The sequence below is a fragment of the Arachis ipaensis genome, chromosome B03, assembly GCF_000816755.2.
Source record: "Arachis ipaensis cultivar K30076 chromosome B03, Araip1.1, whole genome shotgun sequence".
Taxonomy (NCBI): domain Eukaryota; kingdom Viridiplantae; phylum Streptophyta; class Magnoliopsida; order Fabales; family Fabaceae; genus Arachis; species Arachis ipaensis.
The window spans coordinates 283,762-306,392 of record NC_029787.2 but is presented as its reverse complement, the minus strand read 5'-3'; the positions used below and the strand labels follow the sequence as shown (position 1 = coordinate 306,392).

General features: G+C 30.9%; 4 protein-coding genes and 1 non-coding gene across 7 annotated transcripts in view; all 5 read right to left on the bottom strand.

The window, feature by feature from the left end:
• Positions 1 to 2,890, bottom strand: part of LOC107632443 — a 6,557-nt gene extending 3,667 nt beyond the window's left edge. The window contains exon 1 of the mRNA XM_021120104.1: positions 1,899 to 2,890. Coding sequence (XP_020975763.1) covers positions 1,899 to 2,783 — 885 coding nt within the window. The 5' untranslated portion in view covers positions 2,784 to 2,890. The remainder of the gene's footprint in view (positions 1 to 1,898) is intronic.
• TRNAL-AAG lies at positions 5,541 to 5,621 on the bottom strand. The gene has a single exon. It is a non-coding gene; the product is annotated as a tRNA-Leu (tRNA).
• LOC110270494 lies at positions 8,291 to 9,228 on the bottom strand. Its single transcript, XM_021120103.1, has one exon. It carries the CDS (start codon positions 9,218 to 9,220, stop codon positions 8,291 to 8,293), a length of 930 nt encoding a protein of 309 aa, XP_020975762.1. The 5' UTR covers positions 9,221 to 9,228.
• Positions 14,467 to 16,988, bottom strand: LOC107629479 (endochitinase). The gene is made up of 3 exons (XM_016332286.2): positions 16,470 to 16,988; positions 15,585 to 15,738; positions 14,467 to 14,990 (listed from the first exon to the last, which is right to left on the bottom strand). Exons 1-3 carry the CDS (start codon positions 16,933 to 16,935, stop codon positions 14,621 to 14,623), a joined length of 990 nt encoding a protein of 329 aa, XP_016187772.1. The 5' UTR covers positions 16,936 to 16,988; the 3' UTR covers positions 14,467 to 14,620.
• On the bottom strand, positions 17,830 to 21,572 carry LOC107629478 (UV radiation resistance associated protein). 3 transcript variants are annotated; one of them, XM_016332285.2, is made up of 6 exons: positions 21,044 to 21,572; positions 20,243 to 20,449; positions 19,698 to 19,869; positions 18,732 to 18,880; positions 18,356 to 18,583; positions 17,830 to 18,225 (listed from the first exon to the last, which is right to left on the bottom strand). In XM_016332285.2, exons 1-6 carry the CDS (start codon positions 21,221 to 21,223, stop codon positions 18,103 to 18,105), a joined length of 1,059 nt encoding a protein of 352 aa, XP_016187771.1. In that variant the 5' UTR covers positions 21,224 to 21,572; the 3' UTR covers positions 17,830 to 18,102. The 3 variants fall into 3 exon arrangements, with proteins under 3 accessions (XP_016187771.1, XP_016187770.1, XP_020973303.1); XM_016332284.2 differs by having other exon boundaries at positions 19,686 to 19,869; positions 21,044 to 21,455; XM_021117644.1 differs by having other exon boundaries at positions 19,686 to 19,869; positions 20,243 to 20,471; positions 21,044 to 21,157.

Here is a 22,631-nt window from a genome sequence, read left to right as displayed (position 1 = left end):
TATGATGGAAAAAATTATAGGGACAAAATATATATTATTACTAGAAAAATTATTTTTAGTATTTATTTATTTTGTTTTTAATAACAATAGCTACTAATATATTTATAGGTAATTAGACAGTAACCATTTTATACTTTGTGGCTAAAAGGTTTTAACGGCAATTATATAATTGTCAATAAAGATTTTTTTAGTGGTCGCAAAAAATACATGATTGTCTAATATATAATAATAACGATAAATATATAATTGTCACAAAAACATAAATTAAGACATATATTATTACCACTAAAAATTTGTCATTAAAAATGAATTATAATGTATTTTTATATAATAATTAATAGCTAATTTTTTATACAAGTAACCAATAACATGATTATTAAAGATACATATAATAATTTGACTTACTGAACAAAACCTAGGAACATAAACGCATTTAACTTGCAAAACAAATTAAATAACCTAGGAACATACATGAACGCATTTAGCATTTGTTGATGATAAAGTCTTTTTCTTCTTTCATTTCTTATGGACATAAATATAAGCCATATGCCCATATATACATACAAGATGCTTTTCTATAAAGAAAAGTAGGAGTGGTACATTGTTGAAATTATAGACATGAAAAAAGACATGTGAAGTTCCCATTAATCAAGGAATACTTTTCTTGCACTGAACGGTGGAACAATATACATAATTAAGCCTTTATCTTTTTCTCATTATATATATATATAAGTTTTTAAAACCTTTATCTTTCTTGATATTCAAGGTCATGGCATAGTTCACTCACAGGTCAACACGTGTAGTTCAGACCATACTCCTTTGCATCACTTTTGATGACTATGTCCTGAAGGCAGAACTCTAAATTTGTCATTTTTGCAACCAACTAAATAAAAAATAAAAATAACCAACTGGTTAGTCGAGTAGTCAGCTCACTCGTCCGCTTAAGAAAGTGTTCAGAGTTCGAATCTTATTTTATATATGGAGCAAATCATTGGCCAATGATAAACTCTTAAATAAAATTTAAATTCACAACCGATTAATCTTTGATCTATCAAACTAAGAGATACCGTAAACAACTAAAAAATAAAAATAGGTAAACGAATAAATAAAATGAATCCTATTATGATTCATGACTCCTAACAAAATGTTCATAAATAATTAAGAGGTGAACATAAATACAAGATTTGATTAGTTATTGTAAATCAAAGCTAAGGCATCTATTTAAAAAGTTTTGTATAATAATAATCACACTTGAATGCACCCTTGTGAATAAATAAAAAAATGAAAAAAAAAGTATGTCTAAGAAGTTTTAACTTACAATGAATCAAATTACATGACTAATAATTTTATAACCAATATAAAAAATAAGAAAATTAATTAATGAATAAATATTTTTTCTTTTAGTGACAAAATAAAATTGTTTATTACAAACTAAAAAAAATGCTAATTACTTAGACTTTTTCCATTTGAATAGCCACTTTTCAAAAGCTTAAAATATAAAATTAATTAATATACGTGTACTAAAATCAATTATCAAAAATCAACTATCATCAGTATAAAATATATATTAAAAATAAATAAAATCATAAATATATTTATACGTAAATATATATTAGTAACAAATTTCAGTAACAGATTTTGGTATACGAATAATATTTTTATTAGATGTATGTGAAAAAAAATAAATAATAAAATTAAGTATATGGCATTTTGAAACCACAACATAGGATATAACAATAAGCTTCTTCTTTGCATTTGATTTCTAACCTTTGAATTATACAAATTTACAAAAAACTAAGGTAAGAAAATTTCAAATCCTCAGCATATCCCTAAAACTTGGATGTCTAATAGGATTTAGAGACAAAATTACATTGCTAACTAATAAGAAAACTCTATTGAGAGATCATATTCAAAAGGGAGGCTCTAGTCTTAATCAAGTTCCTAAATGTGCTATCCAAATTATTATCAAGGCTTTCTAGAACATTCTCCAAAGCCCCCAACTTTTCATGTGCTATATGCATCTTCTCACCATTATTAATCCCTTCAATTAAAAGGGTACTTAGAGATGCTTCCACACATTGCAACTCATTGACATTTTGTGAGTTATCTTCATCACAAGCTATGACCCCTTTGTGCAAAAGTTTTGCCACCATCAACCATTTGGTTGACTTTGACTTTGACTTTGACTTTGACATATTGAAGAAAGACAATAGTAATTGGAACACAAACAAGTTCATTAGTATCACTTCCCTAAGAACCCTAACCACAGCACCAAAGTGGTCACCAAGATTCAAAATTGGTGACACCCCAAAATTGCTATCCATATGCTTCAAATTTGTGATTACCTTCTTGGAATTCTTCTTCATCTTCTTGGTGAATAAATTGTACTCAAGCACACTTTTCTCAACACTTGAGTCTCCTTTTCTTCTTCTTAGAGAAGAATGAAGGGATTGAACATTCTCCTTAATTTGTAGAATAATGTCTCTTGTGATGCCACAAATGTCCAAAACCCTAATTGAACCATCCAAGACCTCTTCAAAATATTTCTCATCACCACCTTGGTTTTGAGAAATCACATGTTGTGTTGATGCCATGTTGAGAAATGCATCCAATGAGAGGTACAAATCTTGAAGCAAGGAAAAGCCAATGGCAATTGACTTAGATGTTGATGTTGATGTTGCTTCCCATGTCTTGAGCTTGATGAGTTCTTCATCAACTCTAATAGTGCTTGGATGAGATCTTGATGGCAAACTAATGGAACGAAGTTGATACTTGCTTGCCATGGTTTTGTTCTTTTTTTTTTTCTTTTTAGTTTCCCTCTAATATTGTAATGGAAGCTCAACTTTGGTGTGCTATTACCAATCCTTGAGTCTTCTTATTTATATAGGTATTAAATATTATCCATTTTCCATTCAACTCCCATAAGGTTAAATTAAATAACAATTAATTAAAAAAAACAGAAATTTTAACACTTAAATTTTCACAATTTGCCAACACTAAAAGGAAAATCTTTATTCATTTACACACCAACATACCGGGGTGTTCGCGGTGCGGTTTGGATCGGTTTTGAGTTGAAAATTCATCCGATCCGAACACTAATTTTACTTGCGATGTCGTTTGGATTGGATGCTTTTTTTAAAAAAATTCTGATCCGATCCAATCCAATTTCAAGCGGTTTGGATTGGATTGGATTTGCGGTTTTATAAATTAAAAAAATTAAATACATATAACAAGTCTCAACATCAAATTTTAAATAATCAACAATGACATAACAAGTCTCAACAATATATTAAAAAGCCAACGATAACATAAAATATTTATTAAAATGTAAATAATAATACATGAATAATATAAAAATGTAAAAAAAATTGAACATGTTATAAGTATAATTGTAAATATAATAATAAAATAATAATATTATAACACATTGTGCGGTTTGGATTGGATTAGATCGGTTATGAAAAGTAGATCCGAAATTCAATCCGATCCAGCGGTTTGCAAAAAATAGAATCCAATCAAATCCAAATTAATGCAGTTTTAATCGGTTTTTGATTTAGATTGGATTGAATGAGCGGTTTAATTTGGAATCATATCTCATCATATAAGTAAAAGCATTTTTTTTTTTTGAAAAAAAGGTTAGCTATAGCAAAATTAAACATCACCCAATTTAATCTAAGTGGGGAGCATGTGATACCCGCATGGGTCTCCCTACAATTTTGGTTTATTTGTCACATCTTTCCCAACATTATGCTCTATTATAGGTGATGTAACACAATCATAGATAGGCCACAAGGGTATATAGTTACAAATTACAACTCATAGCAAGTGTTAAATTAATGTTTTTGAACCTTGGGTTGTATACTTGGCTTCTTCTCCGTGTGTTGGTAAACACAACTCATTACTCATCCCCTAAGCTTGCCTCCTATGTTGCCACATTACCCTATTCATTTCAAATTATAAAATAGTTTAATTTTGATGTATTCACAGTATAAAATATTTTACATAGTCGTACAATCACATTTGTTTTTTTATAATTATTCATACAATTAATATAAAAGATAGTTATTTTTACTAATATGATGTTATGTATTAGATACACGTATAAAATTATTTTATATCGACAATACACTAAAATTAAATTCATTATAAAATGGGGTGCCCTTAATTTTCTTTGTTTGATTTGTCTCAAATTGAAGGAGCTTCAACCGCAAACATGGATTATTAAAGAAATGTATGTTATTTGCATAGGTTGAGATCCACAATTATTTGAGTTATAGATAAGCTACTTAGAATCCCAAGAACCAAGGGTCAATTATATTTAAACAAAGATTAAACTAATATGTGCACGAGTGGCATGTATTAATACTAATGTTTATGTATGTATATGTTACCGTTAAATATGATACTAAGTTGCTAAGAATGCTTTGTATAAATGACGTGCTAATAGGGAGAGAATCTTTCATATTTTTTCCCCCTTTCTGATCTCTTAATTATTGGTAATATATATTGACGCGTGTTTGCAAAAGTAACTAGTTGATATTTTGTGAAAGATTTGATTCGTTAGGTTTATGGCATGTGGCTACGCTGTGCTGCTTAGTCATTCACCTAGTTGTGTATATGTGGCTTGATCTCCTTATTTGGTATAATCTATATTTTTATTATTATTACAACAATAGATATGATGGTAATATTAACAAAATCTTAGATAACTAGTCTTTTGGTGTGTTAGTTTACAATATAGTGTGCATAGGTCAGGTGAAATCGGGTCTAATGTGATTTAGATTTAACTCGAAATATATATCGCGTTTATTTATTAGACTCGAATATGGTCCTAAACCCGATGAAACTTATACATTTTTGGACCACAATTATACAGATAAAAATTGGGTGAAAATCAGGCCGTTAACATTATATTATCTTTGATATCTTCTTATAAGTTAGGATGTAAAAATATCCAAATTTCTAAGACTCTAACTATTATTTGATATGATAAAATTCATGTAAAAAAATATAATAAAAACCAACTCTTCTCTGAAATTAAAGTATAACCATAATCAATACTAATATTGTCTAATAATACCAAATATTTAAATTAATACAAATAATACAATATTATGCATTAGTCTAAAATTTTATTTATAGTCTAATAATAACTAATAAAACAAAATATTAAGGTTTATAATATTTAAATTCCACATAAAAATAGTCATCATCCATCACTAATAACATAAAATATTAATTGTGTATGATGATTGGACCACCAGATCGAATTTGAATAACCCAAATTATGATCCGAACCCAACCCAAAATAATAATCGGATCTATTTTTGAGATCCTTATTCAATCTTAGACCCGATAAAATCATACAAAATTAATCTCTAAAATGTTCGAAACCGAACGGATCGGCCATGCACAACCCTAGTATACAAATCTCGGCAGAAATGTGTTTTTTCTTTACATTGAATATGTTACACGAGAATAACAATATAAAAAATAAATAAATTATCACCCAATTGCCATTTGTTATTATATAAAATAAATGTTGAGAGTGGGATTTGAACCCACGCCCTTTCGGACCAGAACCTTAATCTGGCGCCTTAGACCAACTCGGCCATCTCAACTTTGATGATATTTGAGTTTTTCAATTTTTAATTGTTTTTGACATTTTTTGTTTTTGGTCACTCATTTTGGTTTTTTTTTTCTTTTTTCTCGGTGAACCTCATTTTAATGTTATTTGGATTCATCACATAAGCTGAAGGCCCACAATATTTTAATGGACCACATTTTTTAAGGGACGTTCGTTATTTAATATGAGGATACTTTTATAAGTCAAACCCAATAAGGAAGGCCCACAAAGGAAATAGATTTCGAATTTGGAAGTAAAGAACCGCAGGCCTAGTTGAGAACTTGAGATACATTAACATGCCTCTTAAAATACTGTATCAAAACTAATTTTGGTTCGTCTATTTATTAGTTCATTACTTCGTTTAAGTAAATATTAGAGATTCAAATTTCGTATTGTGTATGTAGTAATTCATTAGTCAATAATAAATTCTTAAGTTCTAATTCGCGATAGATTAGTCCTTAGTCTACTGAGACGAGGGATACTATAAACCATTAGAAAAAATGTTACATCTGGATTTAAACATTGACACAACTAAATAGTAGATAGGAACCTTTAAAAATATTAAGTGTGTGAGTATGTAATAACCGCGATATAGCCAAAAAATAATCCTTTTTCCATAAGTAAATCTATATAAGGTAAAGTAAGGTAGAAGATAAAACTCATGAAAATTTAATACTCATCTAAATGAATCTTACTTTTTTTTTTTGTTTGAGTTGTTACTGACTTGAGTGTTAGTATTCTTTGCAAATATCTATTTCGTCTGACATTTTTTAGAGTCTAGCATATATTTTATCTGTGGAGAAGATAAGACGACGTATCCTCTTCTACGACGAACTATACCTTGAACAGATCCTTATTACAAGCAAATAACAGTACCCAAAAGTAGTTTCCATCATCAACAATAATGTTTTTTTCTTTGTAACATTGAAAATTAAAATGTTATCAAAATTAAAACATCACAATTATTAATTAAGCAATGTCCTAATTATAAAGGAGTGGAAAGACCGAAAGAGATTTATTTTGAAAGCATAAAGCGGGTGTGCATAAGAATCACGTTTTAATTAAAAGTAAGATGCTTATTCTTTGTTTTCGTGTGTTTTATTTTTATTGTTTGGGCATGCATCTACATCTTAAACAAAATTATGTTTAGAGCAATGTACCTAAGCATAATATTCGGAGTTAGGAACTTAGAAGTTAGAATAAAAGCAATCTGCATTGTTCCCTGCTGTACCTTCAATTAATTGAATTAACAACTACAAATTCGATCATATATACGATAGATATATTTTATTTGTATATATAGTATTAAATTTTACAATTTTAATTTATTAGTTGTTGAATTATTACATTTTTTGTTCATTTGTCCTTGTGTACTTTGCGAAATGTGTAGTCATGTTCATGCATTATCATACTAATAATATTCTCCAAAATTAGATTATGAAAATATACATTAACTTTTTTTTCTTCTAAAATTGAGATAATGTTATATTTGATTGATATTCATGTATTTTTTTGAAATGTAACACTAATTCTATTTTATACAAGGTGGAAACTCAGGTGTAGTCGACTTCACGTGAAGTTGATATCTGAAAGCCGTTAAATGATTTGACTGATTTGATTAAATTTTCATCTAACGGCTCTCAGATATCAACTTCACGTGAAGTGGACTTCACCTGAATTTTTTACCATTATATTATTGCATATGTATATATAGAGATCTTTAGGTTTTTTTAAGGATATTATGATAACAACAATGTTACATAACGGGTAAATATTATTATTTTGTGTCAATATTTTAGTCAATAATAATTTATATTTATATTTATATTTATAGAAATTTACATATAAAAAATATATAATTTACATCTATATTTATTAAAATTTATACATATTAATTAATACAACGTGTTCTTATATTTATCAAAATTTATATATATACATAAATTAAAAAAAATTATTTGTTAAAAATAATTTAACATTTATACTACTGACTAACTACTAATCAAAATTACTAAAAATTACTATTCCAAAATTTTTTGTTATGATAATACCTGCTAGACTTGATCACACGTTTGTAATTTTGTATGCAAGTGTATAACTTAAAATGATTATATATGAAAACCGTACCCCTCTATAATAGTAATGCCAAAAGGATTAGAGATGATTATGGGAGTAATAATTATTAGTAATTAGTAATTTTATATATGTCTTTTGCAATGGATGTAATTTATCCAACTATACTTTAAAATCAACCGCAAAACCTAATTTAGACAATACTATATCACACTTTTGATAAACTAAAAAATCCAAGCAAACTTGTCAATCTTTAATTGGTCATTGTATTTATAGTTTTTTTTCATCTACGATACTCCTAACTCGACATGTTAAGAATTACTGTATCGTAAATTTTAGCTTCATTTTAAAATGCCGGCCTGATTGCATCATCAACTCCGAACTGTCGCTATATGCACCGCAGTTTGTTATTTTGTGGCGGTTTTACAAAACTGTCGCAGCGATTTTATAAAATCGCTGCAAAATTTCCACCGCTATTTACCAGATTTGTTGTAATGAAAGATGATGGTGGGATTTAGATTCATATCAATATTACATAAATCACATTATGAAGTTATGCTAATAAAAATGTACAAAATTTCTAATAAATTTTTAGGGAGTAAGAAGATTAAGAAGTGACACTCTATGTCTAATTAAGCACCTAAAGAGGCAACCTAGTCCTGCCTCTAACTCTCTAACACACTCATCTACTCCCTCTAATCTTCTCTTAACTATTTCTAAATCATCCTTAACAAAACCATTGGTTTTCTTAACTATTATTGTGCATGGAAACACATCAATTTCATTACTATTGATGACCCTATTTTTTCTAGAGAACAATAATAACCACTCACCAATATTATTCTTTTTCTTCAACACTTGTGGACACATAAAAATTAGTACTCTTCTCAAGACCAAAATGGTTACAATGCTTAGTTCTCTTAGAACTTTAGACACATTTGATAAACAATAATGTGTCTTACCATTAACAAAGCCATGATTATTTTCCATTTTCTTCAATGATTTAAGGATCTTAGAGATTTCCCTCTTTGCCCTTTTCTTGAAACAGAAGTAATCGCAAATCTGACTCTTAATGCTGGAACAATCTTGACCCTTTCTGTGACGACGCATCGCGGATTGAAGCTCTTGCGCGTGTTCTTTCGCGAGTTGCAACAATTCTCTTGCCGATCCACAAACATCAAGAAAAACAAGTGACATATCAAGTACTTTATCTAAGTACTTTTCTTGATCTTGATCATGGAGAAGAACCTTTTGGGAGAGTGAAGAACCAATGATTTGTTCATTCACACAATTGTACAAATGCACAAGCCTTGTTAATAAATCTGCATTCATAACACTACTACTAATTGTGATTGATGAATAATAATCCATTGATGATGATGAAGATGCTAATAATAATTCGAAATTCTTGAGCTCGATTTCGATGTCATTGGATAAAGGGTGTAACCTAGAAGGCAAGCTAATGGATCTAACATGGTAGGGAACTTGATCTGAAGTTGCTATGAAATAATAAGAACACATTTTGTTACTCTATGGTAGTGGCTGGAATTCTATTAATGATGAAATGAACAACTTTGGTTTGAATGGACAACGTTTTATATATAAAAACCTTAGAAGAAGAAACCAACACATGGGTTCTTCATGCCAATAAGAAATTAAATTGATTTAATTTATTGTATGCATATGTATGTCTTTTAAAAATATTATTAATTAATTAGTACCTATCATTCTGGCCAACAACTACTAATACCTAAATATTTTCTTTAGTTTCAAATCCATTGGTAGTGTTTGGTAGAGAGACAGAGACTGAAAGACTGATACTGAGAGACAGAGATTTATAGACAGAGACTGAAATAAATCTCAGTATTCTGTTTGGTGCAAAGTGAAAGACAGAAATTGAAACAAGAATGAAACTCTAATTTCATTTGTACGAAGGATAAAATTAAAATTAATTAATTGAAATGAGGGTATTTTAAGTATAAAATGTTATTAAAGTTTCAGTCTCCGTCTCTAAAAATTTCAGTCCCCTGGATCCCCATTTTTTGGAGGTACTGAAATACTGAAATTTTGGAGACAGAGACAGAAATTTTAGTACCAGTCTCTGAGCTAACAAACATGATACTAAATCTCAGTCTCCCAGTCTCGATCCTAGTGCCTCAAAACAAACACTACCATAGTTGCTAACATACATAGTTCCATTGAAAAAATTAATTTTTTAATTAAACTCTTAATTATATATATAATTAAATTAAATAAATCATATATGCCCTGGTAAACCTGCACTTCACCACTTTAAAATAAAATTCTATGTATTGTGTATTTAAATTAAATACCAATTATTGAGAGCATATATGAGAGTGCAGACATGTACTATGGGCATGCTTTCTTATTGTCTCCACAATCATTAGCAGTGTACATTTTGATGAAATCCAAAAGCGCTGGCATTGCTTGATTCTCTAGTTTTTAATATCAATCTTGTAAGTAGTTCATTGTACATGAAAGAGAGAGGTGAATAAGTAAAATGAAGAAAAAGACAAAATGAGGCAGAATCTAGCATGGAATATAGATTCAAAATCTAGGTTTTGATTTGGTGTATAGGGCTACATATAGGGTTATATATTCGGTCAAGCTTCCAACATGCAAAAAATAATAATATTAATTGCGTAGGTGTGACCTAAAAATTCATCATCACCTGATTTATTTCTTAATTAAGAAATTAGGAGTTTTGAATCTCGTTTTAAATATAAAAAATATTTTTTAGCAGTAATTTGTCTTTAAAGAATAATGTTAGATAGGATAATTAAGGTGCATCAAAATAAATAATTATGATCAATTATATTATATTAAGTGATGATATATATTTATTATACACAATATTTTTTTATTTTTATAAAATTTAGGTGAAATACACAAATAGCTAGCTCATGTTGTAATGTATCCTTAGTAGTGTTAATTGCAAAATTTTTGTGTTTTGACAATATAAATAAATAAAATTGCTTAAATTATGTTGAGACTCCTTAGAATGTGCATAAAGATACTTAAGGCTGTGTTTGTTTACAGGTATGGGACACTGAGATAGGAATACAGAAATATAAAATTGTGTTTGATAAATGAGATATAGACAGAGACATTGTGTCCAAAGACATTGAATTAGTATATTTTATGTTCATTCGATCCTGACAGGAAAGACACAAAGACAATAATAAAGGATACAACTTATTTTTTATTTTTTCTTTTATTATTCTTGTTAATTTTTTATAATTATATTTTTCTTCTCAAATTTTTTAGATGAAAAAAAATAAGAATAAATTAAATTTTCATAATATATTCTAGTTTATCACCAAATAGAATATAATAATACAAAATTTTGTGTCTTTTTTTTTGTGTTTTATTCTCAATATCTTATCTTATCCTATTTTTAGAAATAAACACAGTCTAAAAGAACAAGCGATAATGATTACTACTACTTCCTATTTTATACACAAACATTATATACATTACTCTAATATAATGTAGGTAGGTACATTGTATTCAGAATTATAAAATAGTTTTATAAGTACATTTAATTATGTAATGTCGTATCAGTAAAAATAATTATTTTTTATATTGACCGCTTGAATGATCATCCAAAAGAACAGATATAATTACACAACTGTATAAAATATTTTACACTGTTATTGCATCAAAATTAAACTCTATAAATTAAATAATCCTAATCTTTTTGCATTCCATGTGATGTAGGCTTCCGTAAAAAGGTACAATAATACAATATATACATTCGTATAAGACAGGATTTTTGTTGTCTACTTGTCTCCAATGATTAGAGCATGTGTAAGTAAAACAAAAATTTAAGGATAATTTAATTAGTCAACTTCATTTAATTTTAGACTTGTCGCTCTGAAACACTAGCATCAATTCTAATCAATAATCTTGTGTGAAAATGACATAACTTCTTCTCAATTACCATACCAACAACAAAGGGACGAAATAATGAAGAACCTTTTTTTGATTGTCATGTGAGATGTTTCATACGGTCTTCATACCTTGTCTTTCGATGTGTAAAAACATTGCAACTTGTTAAACAAATTAAAGATTGTGTTGTTAATGCCGGTGGTGGTGGCTTGATCATATGAGAATATTATTGTGTTAGGAGTAATTAGGACATATATAAATTAAGTTGAAGAAGTAGATACTCTCACCATCGTTTGGTAATAAGATATGAATCTTTAGATAATTTTTTTTTATGTTTCTCTCCCTAAATTCTAAACCACCAAAAATATATATCAAATATTTTAATTTTATACTTGTTTATGTTTTATTTTGAGATTCTGATTATCATATATTTAGGATATACTATTATTGATGATAATACCGAAAATGACCTAGTAAAATATCTTTTCATTTTGATTTATTTCTCTCTGTTTGGATTGAATTTGTATTGAACTATTTAAAAAAATCTTATAATTATGTCTAATAATTAGTTGTAATAAGACATTTATACAAGTTGAATTCTGTGGTAGCTATATGAGATAATTATAGTAAATATAAAACTTTCACAATATTTAAAAATTGTAGCTAAAATTAGATTTTTTTTTTCTATTCGACAATATTTTTTAACTTCAAAATAAAGGATTAATCTCTACATACAAGTGATTTTGCTATACAAGTCTTACAAGTCCTCAAATTGATATTACGCTCAAACGCGCTTGTTACGCACATATGTTTCACGCGCCTCTAACAAATTTTTAATTTTTGAAAGGATTCCGTTTCCTTTTTCGAATTTCTTGCGTTCTCTTTTTCCTTCTTCATTTACGTGCTTTTCTCTTTCTATTCTTTTTCTTCGTTATTCTCGATTTCCATTGTTTTTTGACATCAAGCTCTGAAATCATTTTTAAAGATAATAGATAATTTAACTTCAGATTGTTAGATGAACCAGTGCGTGAACCTTGCCTGTAAAATTTGTTGTTAATTCTTTCTTGTTTGAATTGAATCTAATGTACTAATTTTTATTAGAATTAATATAATCTTGTCCATTTTATATCAGACGTTCTGGTATAAATCAGGAATATTTGGGTGTATTTTTATAAAAGTTTGGGTGTATTTACAATTTATGACTTTTCATCTGACGGAGGGTGAATTGTCTTATTCTTTTAGTTGAATTGTTTTAGTTTCTGTTTAGTTATGATTCATGAATATGGTTTTTGTTATTTTTTATGATGGTTTTATAGTTGTATTTGCATTCTATAGTTTATGCTTGTTTTAATATGGTGTATTTTTGGGTGTATTTTGTAGCCCTTCTGTGGTGTATTTTGGGTGTATTTTGCAGCCTTTGCTGACTTTGGTGGCTGATTTTAGTGTACACGTAACATAACTCATTTCTGTATCTGCAACAAATTTGGGTGTAAAAACGAAGATATTTGGGTGTAATACGAAGATATTTGGGTGTATTTTTATTCTGATTCTGGATAATTCAGAACTCTTCCTCTTCCTCCTCCTCATCTTCTGCTGCTTCTTCTTCTTCATCTTATTATTTCATATTCTCATAATTCTTTTTGGGAGGAAAAAATCAAACAAAGAAGAAAAAATACATAATGTTGCAAAATCAAAAGAAAAAGGAGTAGAAACACGACGATGAAGATGAAACACACGAAGAAAAAGGAGGAGAAACACAAAGAAGGAGGAGGAGAAAAAAGAAGAAAAGGAGGAGGAGAAACGCAAAGAAAAATGACAGTTGTGGTTTTCATCGAGGAAGAAGAAGAAAAGTCGTTCATAATGGTGAGTAGCGCGCTTTGGAAATAGAAAGTGGTTGAATAACATGCGTGTATTTACTCTTAAATGTGTGAGTGTAATGCGCGTGTGTTTTGTTGGGCTTGTGCCAACTTGTAAGACTTATAAGCCAAAAAAGCTTGTATATGTAACATACCTGCAAAATAAAATAAAAAATGTGATTGAATTAAAAGATATTACTAAATAACAAAGTGTACCTTAGTTTTAACTACGATGTTTTCATAACCACTATATTCACTATACACATAAAGTGGGGTAAAATTTAAATAGGCTTGATAAATTTTTACTATTAAATAAATATATCCATCAAAAGGTAAGTTTTGTACCCTTTTTTTGGGGAAAGGATGATCTATTATATATGTTTGTGGAACTTCAACAATTCCAAGCCACTAACGCTGATGACCAATTGCTTTCAAAGTAAATGCACCATCTTTTCTTTGTGGAATATACGAGATATTTATCACAGTTGACTTCACTTGACTACATAATTAGCATAAAATTGTTTCCACTAATTTAGTGGTAACTGGGGGGAAAGACTAGGAATAGAGGAAGATGTGTTGCTTTTCCCAATTTTTCCAACATTTTTTCTCTTTTTATTGTTTTATTTTATTAAGGACAGAATGTAGAATGATTTAAGTCTCTAGGAGTTCGTGTGGCTCTATTACTGGAAACGACAAATTTTTAAATAGAACCCAGTTCCGCAATAAATTAGTTATTGACTTGTCAGATTTAAGAATATCGTGAGAAAAAAAACAAGCTTAGAGGCATGGCTAATGCTAATTCTTGTCGCAATCGATGATTTCTATTTCATAAAACATAAAAAAAAATATAAGGTGAAAATTTAGGTATAGTCAGCTTCACGTGAAGTTGATAGTTAAGAATCGTTAAATGATTTGATTGATTTGACTAAATTTTCATCTAACGACTCTCAGTTATCAACTTCACGTAAAGTTGACTGCACTTGAATTTCCACCATAATATAAACACATAATAAATTATTTAATTATGTTATTACAACCATCAATTTATTTCTTCTTTAGCAAGAAACTTGCATTGTTGTTACACTTAGGATCACTATACTAATCCCCTTATTACAACATACCCCTTATTGAAAATCACGAGCAAGTAATTTGCCTAAGCAAATGACTTTTGGTTGCCACAATCCAAGTTGTCTCCAGGGCTCACTCCCAACATTTGGCAATACCTTTGATAGAAACCGATCCGATCTTGGACACGAGAATCCGACCCGTGTCCACATTCAATTCCACCATTGATAATGTTAGTGATCACGCCATAGCCGGGGACTCGGCCGGCCGACCTGTCAGCATTAGACGGCGTCCACCTTCCGGTGATGACATCGTGACTTGATGGCTTATTTCCTTGTGGTGTCATCCAAAACCATATGGCTGTTTTGAATGACACAGTTGGATTTGTAGTTACAAGATCAGGATTGTTCAATAGATCAATTCCTATAGTTTTACCGGCTGGACCATAGTTGTAATTGCTATAAGAAAAATATTAACATTATCCCATCAATTCATGTTACATAAAATTGTTAAGATGCATTCTAGTATGTTTATATTACAGTAGTTATAGTAAAAGGTAAAAACTCAAGTGCAGTCGACTTCATGTGAAGTTGATAGTTGAGAGCCGTTAGATGAAAATTTAGTCAAATCAGTCAAATCATCTAACGGCTCTCAATTATCAACTTTACGTGAAGTCGACTACACCTGAGTTTCCACCTTATAGTAATTATGGTAATTTAAAAAGTGTTATTAAAATTAAAATAACATTTTATTTTTATCATTTAGTAATACTCATTAAAAATCGTTACTAAAAAGTAAAAAAAAAAAAAGACTTAAGTTTTAACAACACTTATATAACTATCATAGTCAACTATGAATATATTAGAATTCACCATATGTTATATAAACCCTAAAATTTTAAGTAGACTTGACATAAAATACTCTTTTGTTTAATGTCTCTAGTGAATGTATTTAAGCCTAGTATAATACATAATAAAGGGTGTAGCAATTGAAGTGTTTACATACTAACTATATAGGAATCATACGTATTTATATTTGAATTGGGGACTTACTAAGAGATTTGGATTGGTCCTCTGCCATAATATTTTTTACCAGGAGAGCAAGGCCACTGTTGGGAGGCAACACAATAATCTGCTGTGGCGCCAATTTCACTGAGAAAGCAATAACCCCACGCATATGGTCCATCAGGTGCACTTGACCACCCTCCTACATAAACATTATTGTATGATTATTAATGCCACCTTTGCTTCAAGAAAAGGTAACCAGATTGTGACATTTCTGTAAGAAATTAATGTATCTTATCCATGCTAAGCTTTTAAGTCTACTGAAAACTTACACGCTTGACATTGGTCGTTGGAGTAAACATTCAAATGATCATGAATTTTAAATTAGATATTTTAGTTCTCAATAAATTTTTATTACTTAACAAATTTTTGAGATTTACTTTTACTTCGTTCTATCATTTTAAAAGAGATTAGTTATTGTATGATATTTTTTTTTTGTGTGAAATAATTATATATTTGTATTTTAAAAGAATTTGTTAAAATTTTACTTATGTAACACATTAAAAATTTTACTGAAAACAACAAAGAAATCAATTAATTCGAAGTGAGTAATTCTTGAAAAACTTTTAAAGTAATAAAAATCAATTTAAGATACTAATTCAATAATTAAATTAAAGCCAATAATATCTTCTTAGTGTCGGTTAGAAAAATTGATTCATGACTTTTTTTTTAAAAGATGGAAACTCAGGTGCAGACACGTTGAGTTGATAATTGAAAATTATTAAATAATTTGAATGATTTTATTAAATTTTTATGTAACGGTTCAGTTATCAACTGCACTTGAGTTTTCACCATTCTAAAAATATAACCTAATTTTATGTTTGGATAAAATGATTTGCAAAAATTCACAGTTGAAGTTCTTGGGCTATAAACCTGTGGTTTCATGAGAAGTTTGAGCCAAGAAAGCAGCAATCTCCCTCTTGCGGGTGGCATCATCACCGGTGGTGCCAAAACCACCGAAAGAGCGAGCGGCGGCAATGAAGGCATCATAGGAGTAGAATCCATTCCCCTTACACCTTGGATCATTCCGGTACTTAAGCATTTGATCAAACACGTAAGAAGTAATTATGTTTGCAACATCGCCGCCGCTGCCACCACCGCTAGGTGTTGGTGTCGGAGTTGAAGGTGTTGGTGTTGAACCTTTGCATTGGCTTTGGCAACCAACTAAACAATAAGGGTCTGTGGTACCACACCAACCAAATTGGCTACAACATAAACTGTTTGGGCATAATGCTCCATTTGCTTGTTTACCACATTGTTCTGCTTTTGCACCATGCAAGAAAGACACTAATAATATTAAGAGGCTTAGCATAAAATAAGGTAATTTGGTGTTTCCCATTATTTTTCTTTTAAGAAAGGTTTTATGTATTGTGCGTGATGCATGGTTTCGTACTAAGTTGAGGATATTTATAGATGAAGTATGATGGGAGACTAGATATTTGTTGATTTTCAAAGTTGGCGGCTAACACTACAATGCACTTTCATTGGTTGCCCAATTTCTAGTAGTATATAAAAAATAAAACAGATTATTTATGAGGAAGTATAGGGAGCCAATAGAATATTTATACAATGTGTAAAATGGAAGTTTAGGAATGTCCGATTCAGTATTAGAGATATAACTATTAGTGTTACTTTTTCTCATCAACTTAAGCTTTTAGGATGAGTGGTATCATGACATGATATCAAAGCTCTAGATCTAGTTCGATCCTTGGTGAACTCCAAAATCAGCTTAAGCTTTTGGGATGAATGGTTTCATGACATGAGATACTCGGATGGTTATTCTGGATAGTATAGATGATGTTCATTTTTTAACTCAATAGTCCATTGTACACATTATACAAATATTCCATTAACTCCCTGACGGGACTCATAAAAAAATACTTTACCCGTTTTGTCTGACACTAACGGGCCAGCAGTGTCTCTCAAGTCAAGCTTCATCATGAAGATGGCCATTTCCTAGGCTCATCTAATAAATATCTCTTTAGGTGCTGCATTTTAAACTCCATAATGACATGTAAACCTAATTGGCAAATATATTTGGAATAGTATATACCTCATAAATAATTGAGGTTACTCAATGTTTATTACTAGTTTAGAAAATAGTTAGAATGATTAAAAGGATAATTTACGAGAAGAAATAGGTATTATTGTTAATTATTTGGGTGGTGAGAAGCAGGTGGCAAACAATTGTTCTTTTGGGTTCAGCGATTTTGGAACGCTGCAAATATTAATGTGTTAATGAAAGCTTACTTGTTACTGAATATCCATCCAACAATTACAAATATGATCTTAATACATCTGGCTAAAGTATGTTCTTGTGTTCTTCAGAGGACAGTATGTTCAAAAGCTGTGTATAAATTGAAAAGAATTCCAAATCCATGGTAGAAAGTTCGTTTCAATTTGATAATAATGCTACATGGGAAGGTGCACACCAAAAAATTTGCACCCATGTAAGAATTACAAAAATCAATTTACATAAAACTTTCATTATGGCAAAAAATAGAGACTAGATCAAGTTCTCTATGAAAGCTTTAGACTGGATAGTCCTAAAAAGCTCCCTCAAATTAGCCAATATATGGCGTGGTCCCAAACTCTTTGCACCAATGAAATTCAAAAGCTGCTCTAAATCCTACAATCAGAATAGCCAAAAGGGGAAAGGGGCTATAAGCCAAAGAGTAAAAATGGAACATATCATAAATCAAATCCATGGCTTGTTTATGAATTGCTATATAGAACAAAAGATAAATAAAAAGGTATACCTTATTTAACAAGAATACAGCATAAGCCGCTCTTGTTGTTTCTTGACCTTCTAAATAAAGGGGGAATTCCACATGCTTGGTGTTTGCAGAAGTCATTGCATTTGATGTAGATTCAGATGACGTTGGCTCTATGGAAGGAGCATTGTCAATGATATATGAATGAGAACCCCCCAATCGTAACGGATAACGCAAAGGTACTCGCAAGTATGAGGCTACAAGTGAAACAGCCTGCAAATCGAATGCTGCATTAAGTAACACAAGAAGTTTTCCATATAAAAAAAATGTCAAAATATGACTTGACTATTTGGAAACTGACCATCTCACTATTAACAGATAGATTTAAGGGTTGAAAAGGACCAGGGAGCTACAAACTTACATGTGCAACATATCCTAGGGCAGTAGCAGACCTTTGAATTTCTTTCTTATCGGTGAAAAAGCTCATCTTCTTAAAAGATAGCATTGTCAAATGCAGGCCCTGAATTGTCAACGATCCTTGATTAACTGGTTTAAGTCCAGCAGGAGTTCCTAGGTAAATAAGGGCAACTTTTAGCAACAATCCAGAAGATGTGTCACTTACTCGATTAGAAATGAAGTAATATTATCTAATTATTCTAATACAATTCACTGGTCAAGATAACTGGATCATCATCTATAACTGTTGTAGTCATAATATAAAGCAGCCTAACCAACCCAAAACATAATCAACACAAATTACAAAGTAAATAAGGGATTTTTACCTAAAGAGAGTGAAAGCTGAAAATGCTACAATGACAGAGCTCTAAAGGGCCTTAAGATTTACCAAGCCCTTAAGACCACCATGCACAGGAACAATGATACAGTCCACAAGCAATGATACTATGATAAATGAGTATTGCTGTGAAGAAAGAATACTCTTTTGCACAATGAAAAAGGAAAGATAATCATCTATATCTAATTATGCAGATGCCATTGTAATTTCAACAAATAGGAAAGATAATCATCTACTGTTAATTTCAACAAAAAGGAAAGATAGATATATAACTTAGATCAGTTAACATGAAACAAAACCACCACAGAAGCATAAAAAGGAAAAAAAACAAGATGGTGACCCACAACTGGTAGAAGAAGCAGATAATGAGAGACATCATATTCACCAATCACCACAATAGCTCAATTTAAGGAAGAACTGAATCCAAAGTGCCACTAGGAAACCGAGATATAGCGACTGCAACATCCATCACCTCAGTTTCATTCTTTACTTGAAACTATAGTTTCTACTTCTTATAAGGTCAACCATTTCATATTTTAACAGTACCATTCACAAAGACAGACAAATTGAGCAATCTATTACCTGATAGGCTACCTGAAGGATATGCTTCAAGCTCAACTTGCTCTTGTGCTGGTCCAACAGTGATCTTCACAGGATATAGCATTGAAATTTGAGATGCCATATGTTGTTGCCTCATTTTTAGCATCTTCTGTGAATTTCTTAGACAAACATAGCCTTTTTCTTCAGACAGTGCCCGACTTGACTCCTATAGTTACAACATCATGAGCTAACTATCATGCTACAATATCAGCAGAAACATATGATTCTACTATAATACCAGGAAACTGTGTGACAATGGATGGCAAAGCATTAAAGTTCTAAACAAGAACAAAAAAGGGAAAAAATAAACAAAACGAAAAAGTGAAGTTTTCAAGAAAACTAAACGTATGTTTTATGCTTCAAACGCTAAACCAAACACATCCTGAGACATAAAAAATACAGTTGACTGAACTGCATCATATAACAAAGTCTTTCTGCCCCCTTTTTTATGGGGCTAAGAAAAAAATTATAACATAAACTCACTTATTAAAAAGTATGTAGTACTCAAAGCCCATAACAAAATATGAAAAAAGATCAACCTGAAGATTTCTGCTAGCCACGGAAAGAGCACCTCCTGCCACCAACAGCGATTGGACTGCACCACCAAGCTGCTCTTCTTGCCTGCAAGCATCCTCCTTTGCCAACCTAGATCGCACAGACATATTCTCCACCATCAATTTCTTTGATTCCAATTTCTGCCGCATTTCTTCAAGTTCATTTACACGGCCCAATGATTCAGCATTGACCTGCTCAAACCATCATCATCCGCTAATACGCGGGCCGTTATTAGGGACAAGTACAATGACTTAAAAGTAAATAACCATAACATACCCCTATATGTTATTGTCAACTGAAACAAGTATTCATGGTCGAAAGCAACAAAAGATGACAGCAAGAAACAACAACTTAACAAGCAAGACTGAATTGATATGCTTATATTATTGATGCCTATCAGGAACAATCTCAAATACCAGTGCCTGAAGTACATAATAAAACCCTAGTTATGATCTACTGACATGGATAACCCTAAATGGAAGTTGCATCTAGTGGAATAAACAAATTCGAACAAAAATGAACAGTTTGCTTCAAAGTTCTAACATTACCAAAAATGAAACTGCATTTGACACGACAACATTGAACCATTTCCTTCTTCCCCAAATCTATCATTCTATTGCGATTCCACTTCCCCCGCAATTCACCAAAACAGAGCTTCTTCTAAAATTTTTCTTTATTCTAAGTTAACTCCTCATCAACCACACTCAGCAGAAATTGAATTCAACAATCTCAGGAAATCAATTAAAAGCGCAAAGCCATAAACCTAGCTCTTACTAAAACCCTACCTGGATGAGGTCATGGAGCTTCTGATGAAGACGACGCTTCTTCTCCTTGGCTTCATTGAGCGCAGAAGAGAGACTCGACAACCTCGCAAGCTCGCTCTCGAAATCCTCCCACTCAATCACTCTCAAATCTTCTGGATCGGTCGTCGTCGTCAGCAACGAGATGTTCTGGTTTGGTTCCATTGGGGATCGACCTCACCATCGTCCTTGGACTGCGCTTAATTCACACTCACAAGCTCGTCGATCCCTTCTTCATCACCACTTCATCAAATTTTAATTTTCTCGGGAAAATATTGGTTCTGAATTTTCTCGGAAAAAGGAGAAGAAGAAGAAAGAAGGCGTCAGTGGAGGAGTTTGGTTTCTCTTTTTGTTGGAGGGGTAAACTGTAAAAGTGTAAAACAGCAGATTAGTGGACACGTGGCACTTACGCAACACACTTTACCATCGTCAATTGATTCATTTTGTTAGTCAAAATCGTGTCTCGAAACGAAGCGATTCTAGGAGCAGCTTCCGTCGCGACTAGGAGGTTGACGCCGGTGGAATCGCCGGAATCGGTGGCAGAGGTAGGGAGAGAACAATCTGCCGGATGAGGATGGGCTTGGGCCTCTTCATGAAAAAAATAGCAGACCGAAAAAAAGTATGTTCATTATTAATTATTATGCATATTGAGTAAATTGGTCTAGACTATAAATAATTTTATCACAAGTCACAAGAGAGTTATCGTTGATTGGGCCATAACATGAGTTGAGGAAACTGAATTGGGCTAAAACTAATGAAATGTAGAAAGCCTAGATATAAACCTTTAACTTTCCAGGTCCAAATAAAAAACATTAACTTTGAGAATCATTTGGGCTTAGGCCCCTTCTACAACCAAAAACAAAAAACTTTGAGGATCACTAATATTGCAGGTTTTGTTGTAAATATTGGTTATTGTACAGCTTACTATGCAGAGTTATGGGGGGTTTATTATGGACTCAAAACAGCATGGGAATTGGGATTGAGAAAAATCATTCTAGAAGTAGATTCCAAAGCAGTGGTGGACGTGATAAAAGGAGCAACAAATTCCAATAAACACCCAGATGCAATAGTGAGGAAAATAGTGGAGCTCCTCCAGAAAAAATGGCAAACTAAACTGGTACATAATTACAGAGAAGGAAATAGAGGAGCAGACTGCATGGCAAATGAAAGCTTATTTACTGAACCAGGATATCATTTCATTGATCAACCAAGTACCAAACTTAGGAGCATTTTAGCTGATGATTGTAGAGGGGCTACCTTACCCCGATTAATTTCTGTTTTGTAATTTTTTTGTTTTGGGTGTTATGCCCCATTTTGTATACCAAAAAAAAAATACTAATAATAATAATTGAAGAAAAAAAAAACAGATACAATTATTAAAGAGAGGGTCCGTTGATTTCTTTTTGAATTGTATAATCAATGGCTAATGCTACGATGTTGATGATAATTTGTATAACATTTGAATTATGTAATCAATTGTTTGTATATTAAAGGTTTAAAAAACTAAAATTTTCAAATGTTTTTATTTTAAAATTTGTAAAATAATATAAAAAAAATAAATATAATAAAATTA

Bases quoted from the DNA above. Each gene is read 5' to 3' on its own strand.
- LOC110270494 (XM_021120103.1), bottom strand. From the start codon at position 9,220: ATGTGTTCTTATTATTTCATAGCAACTTCAGATCAAGTTCCCTACCAT.
- LOC107629479 (XM_016332286.2), bottom strand. From the start codon at position 16,935: ATGGGAAACACCAAATTACCTTATTTTATGCTAAGCCTCTTAATATTA. The intron at 15,739-16,469 runs GTTTATAGCCCA...ATGTTTATGTAG, and splicing joins AACTTCTCATGAAACCACAG to GAGGGTGGTCAAGTGCACCT. The intron at 14,991-15,584 runs GTAAGTCCCCAA...TTTTTCTTATAG, and splicing joins GGACCAATCCAAATCTCTTA to CAATTACAACTATGGTCCAG.
- LOC107629478 (XM_016332284.2), bottom strand. From the start codon at position 21,223: ATGGAACCAAACCAGAACATCTCGTTGCTGACGACGACGACCGATCCA. The intron at 20,450-21,043 runs GTAGGGTTTTAG...TGGTTTGAGCAG, and splicing joins AGCTCCATGACCTCATCCAG to GTCAATGCTGAATCATTGGG. The intron at 19,870-20,242 runs GTTGATCTTTTT...TTGTAACTATAG, and splicing joins TGGCTAGCAGAAATCTTCAG to GAGTCAAGTCGGGCACTGTC.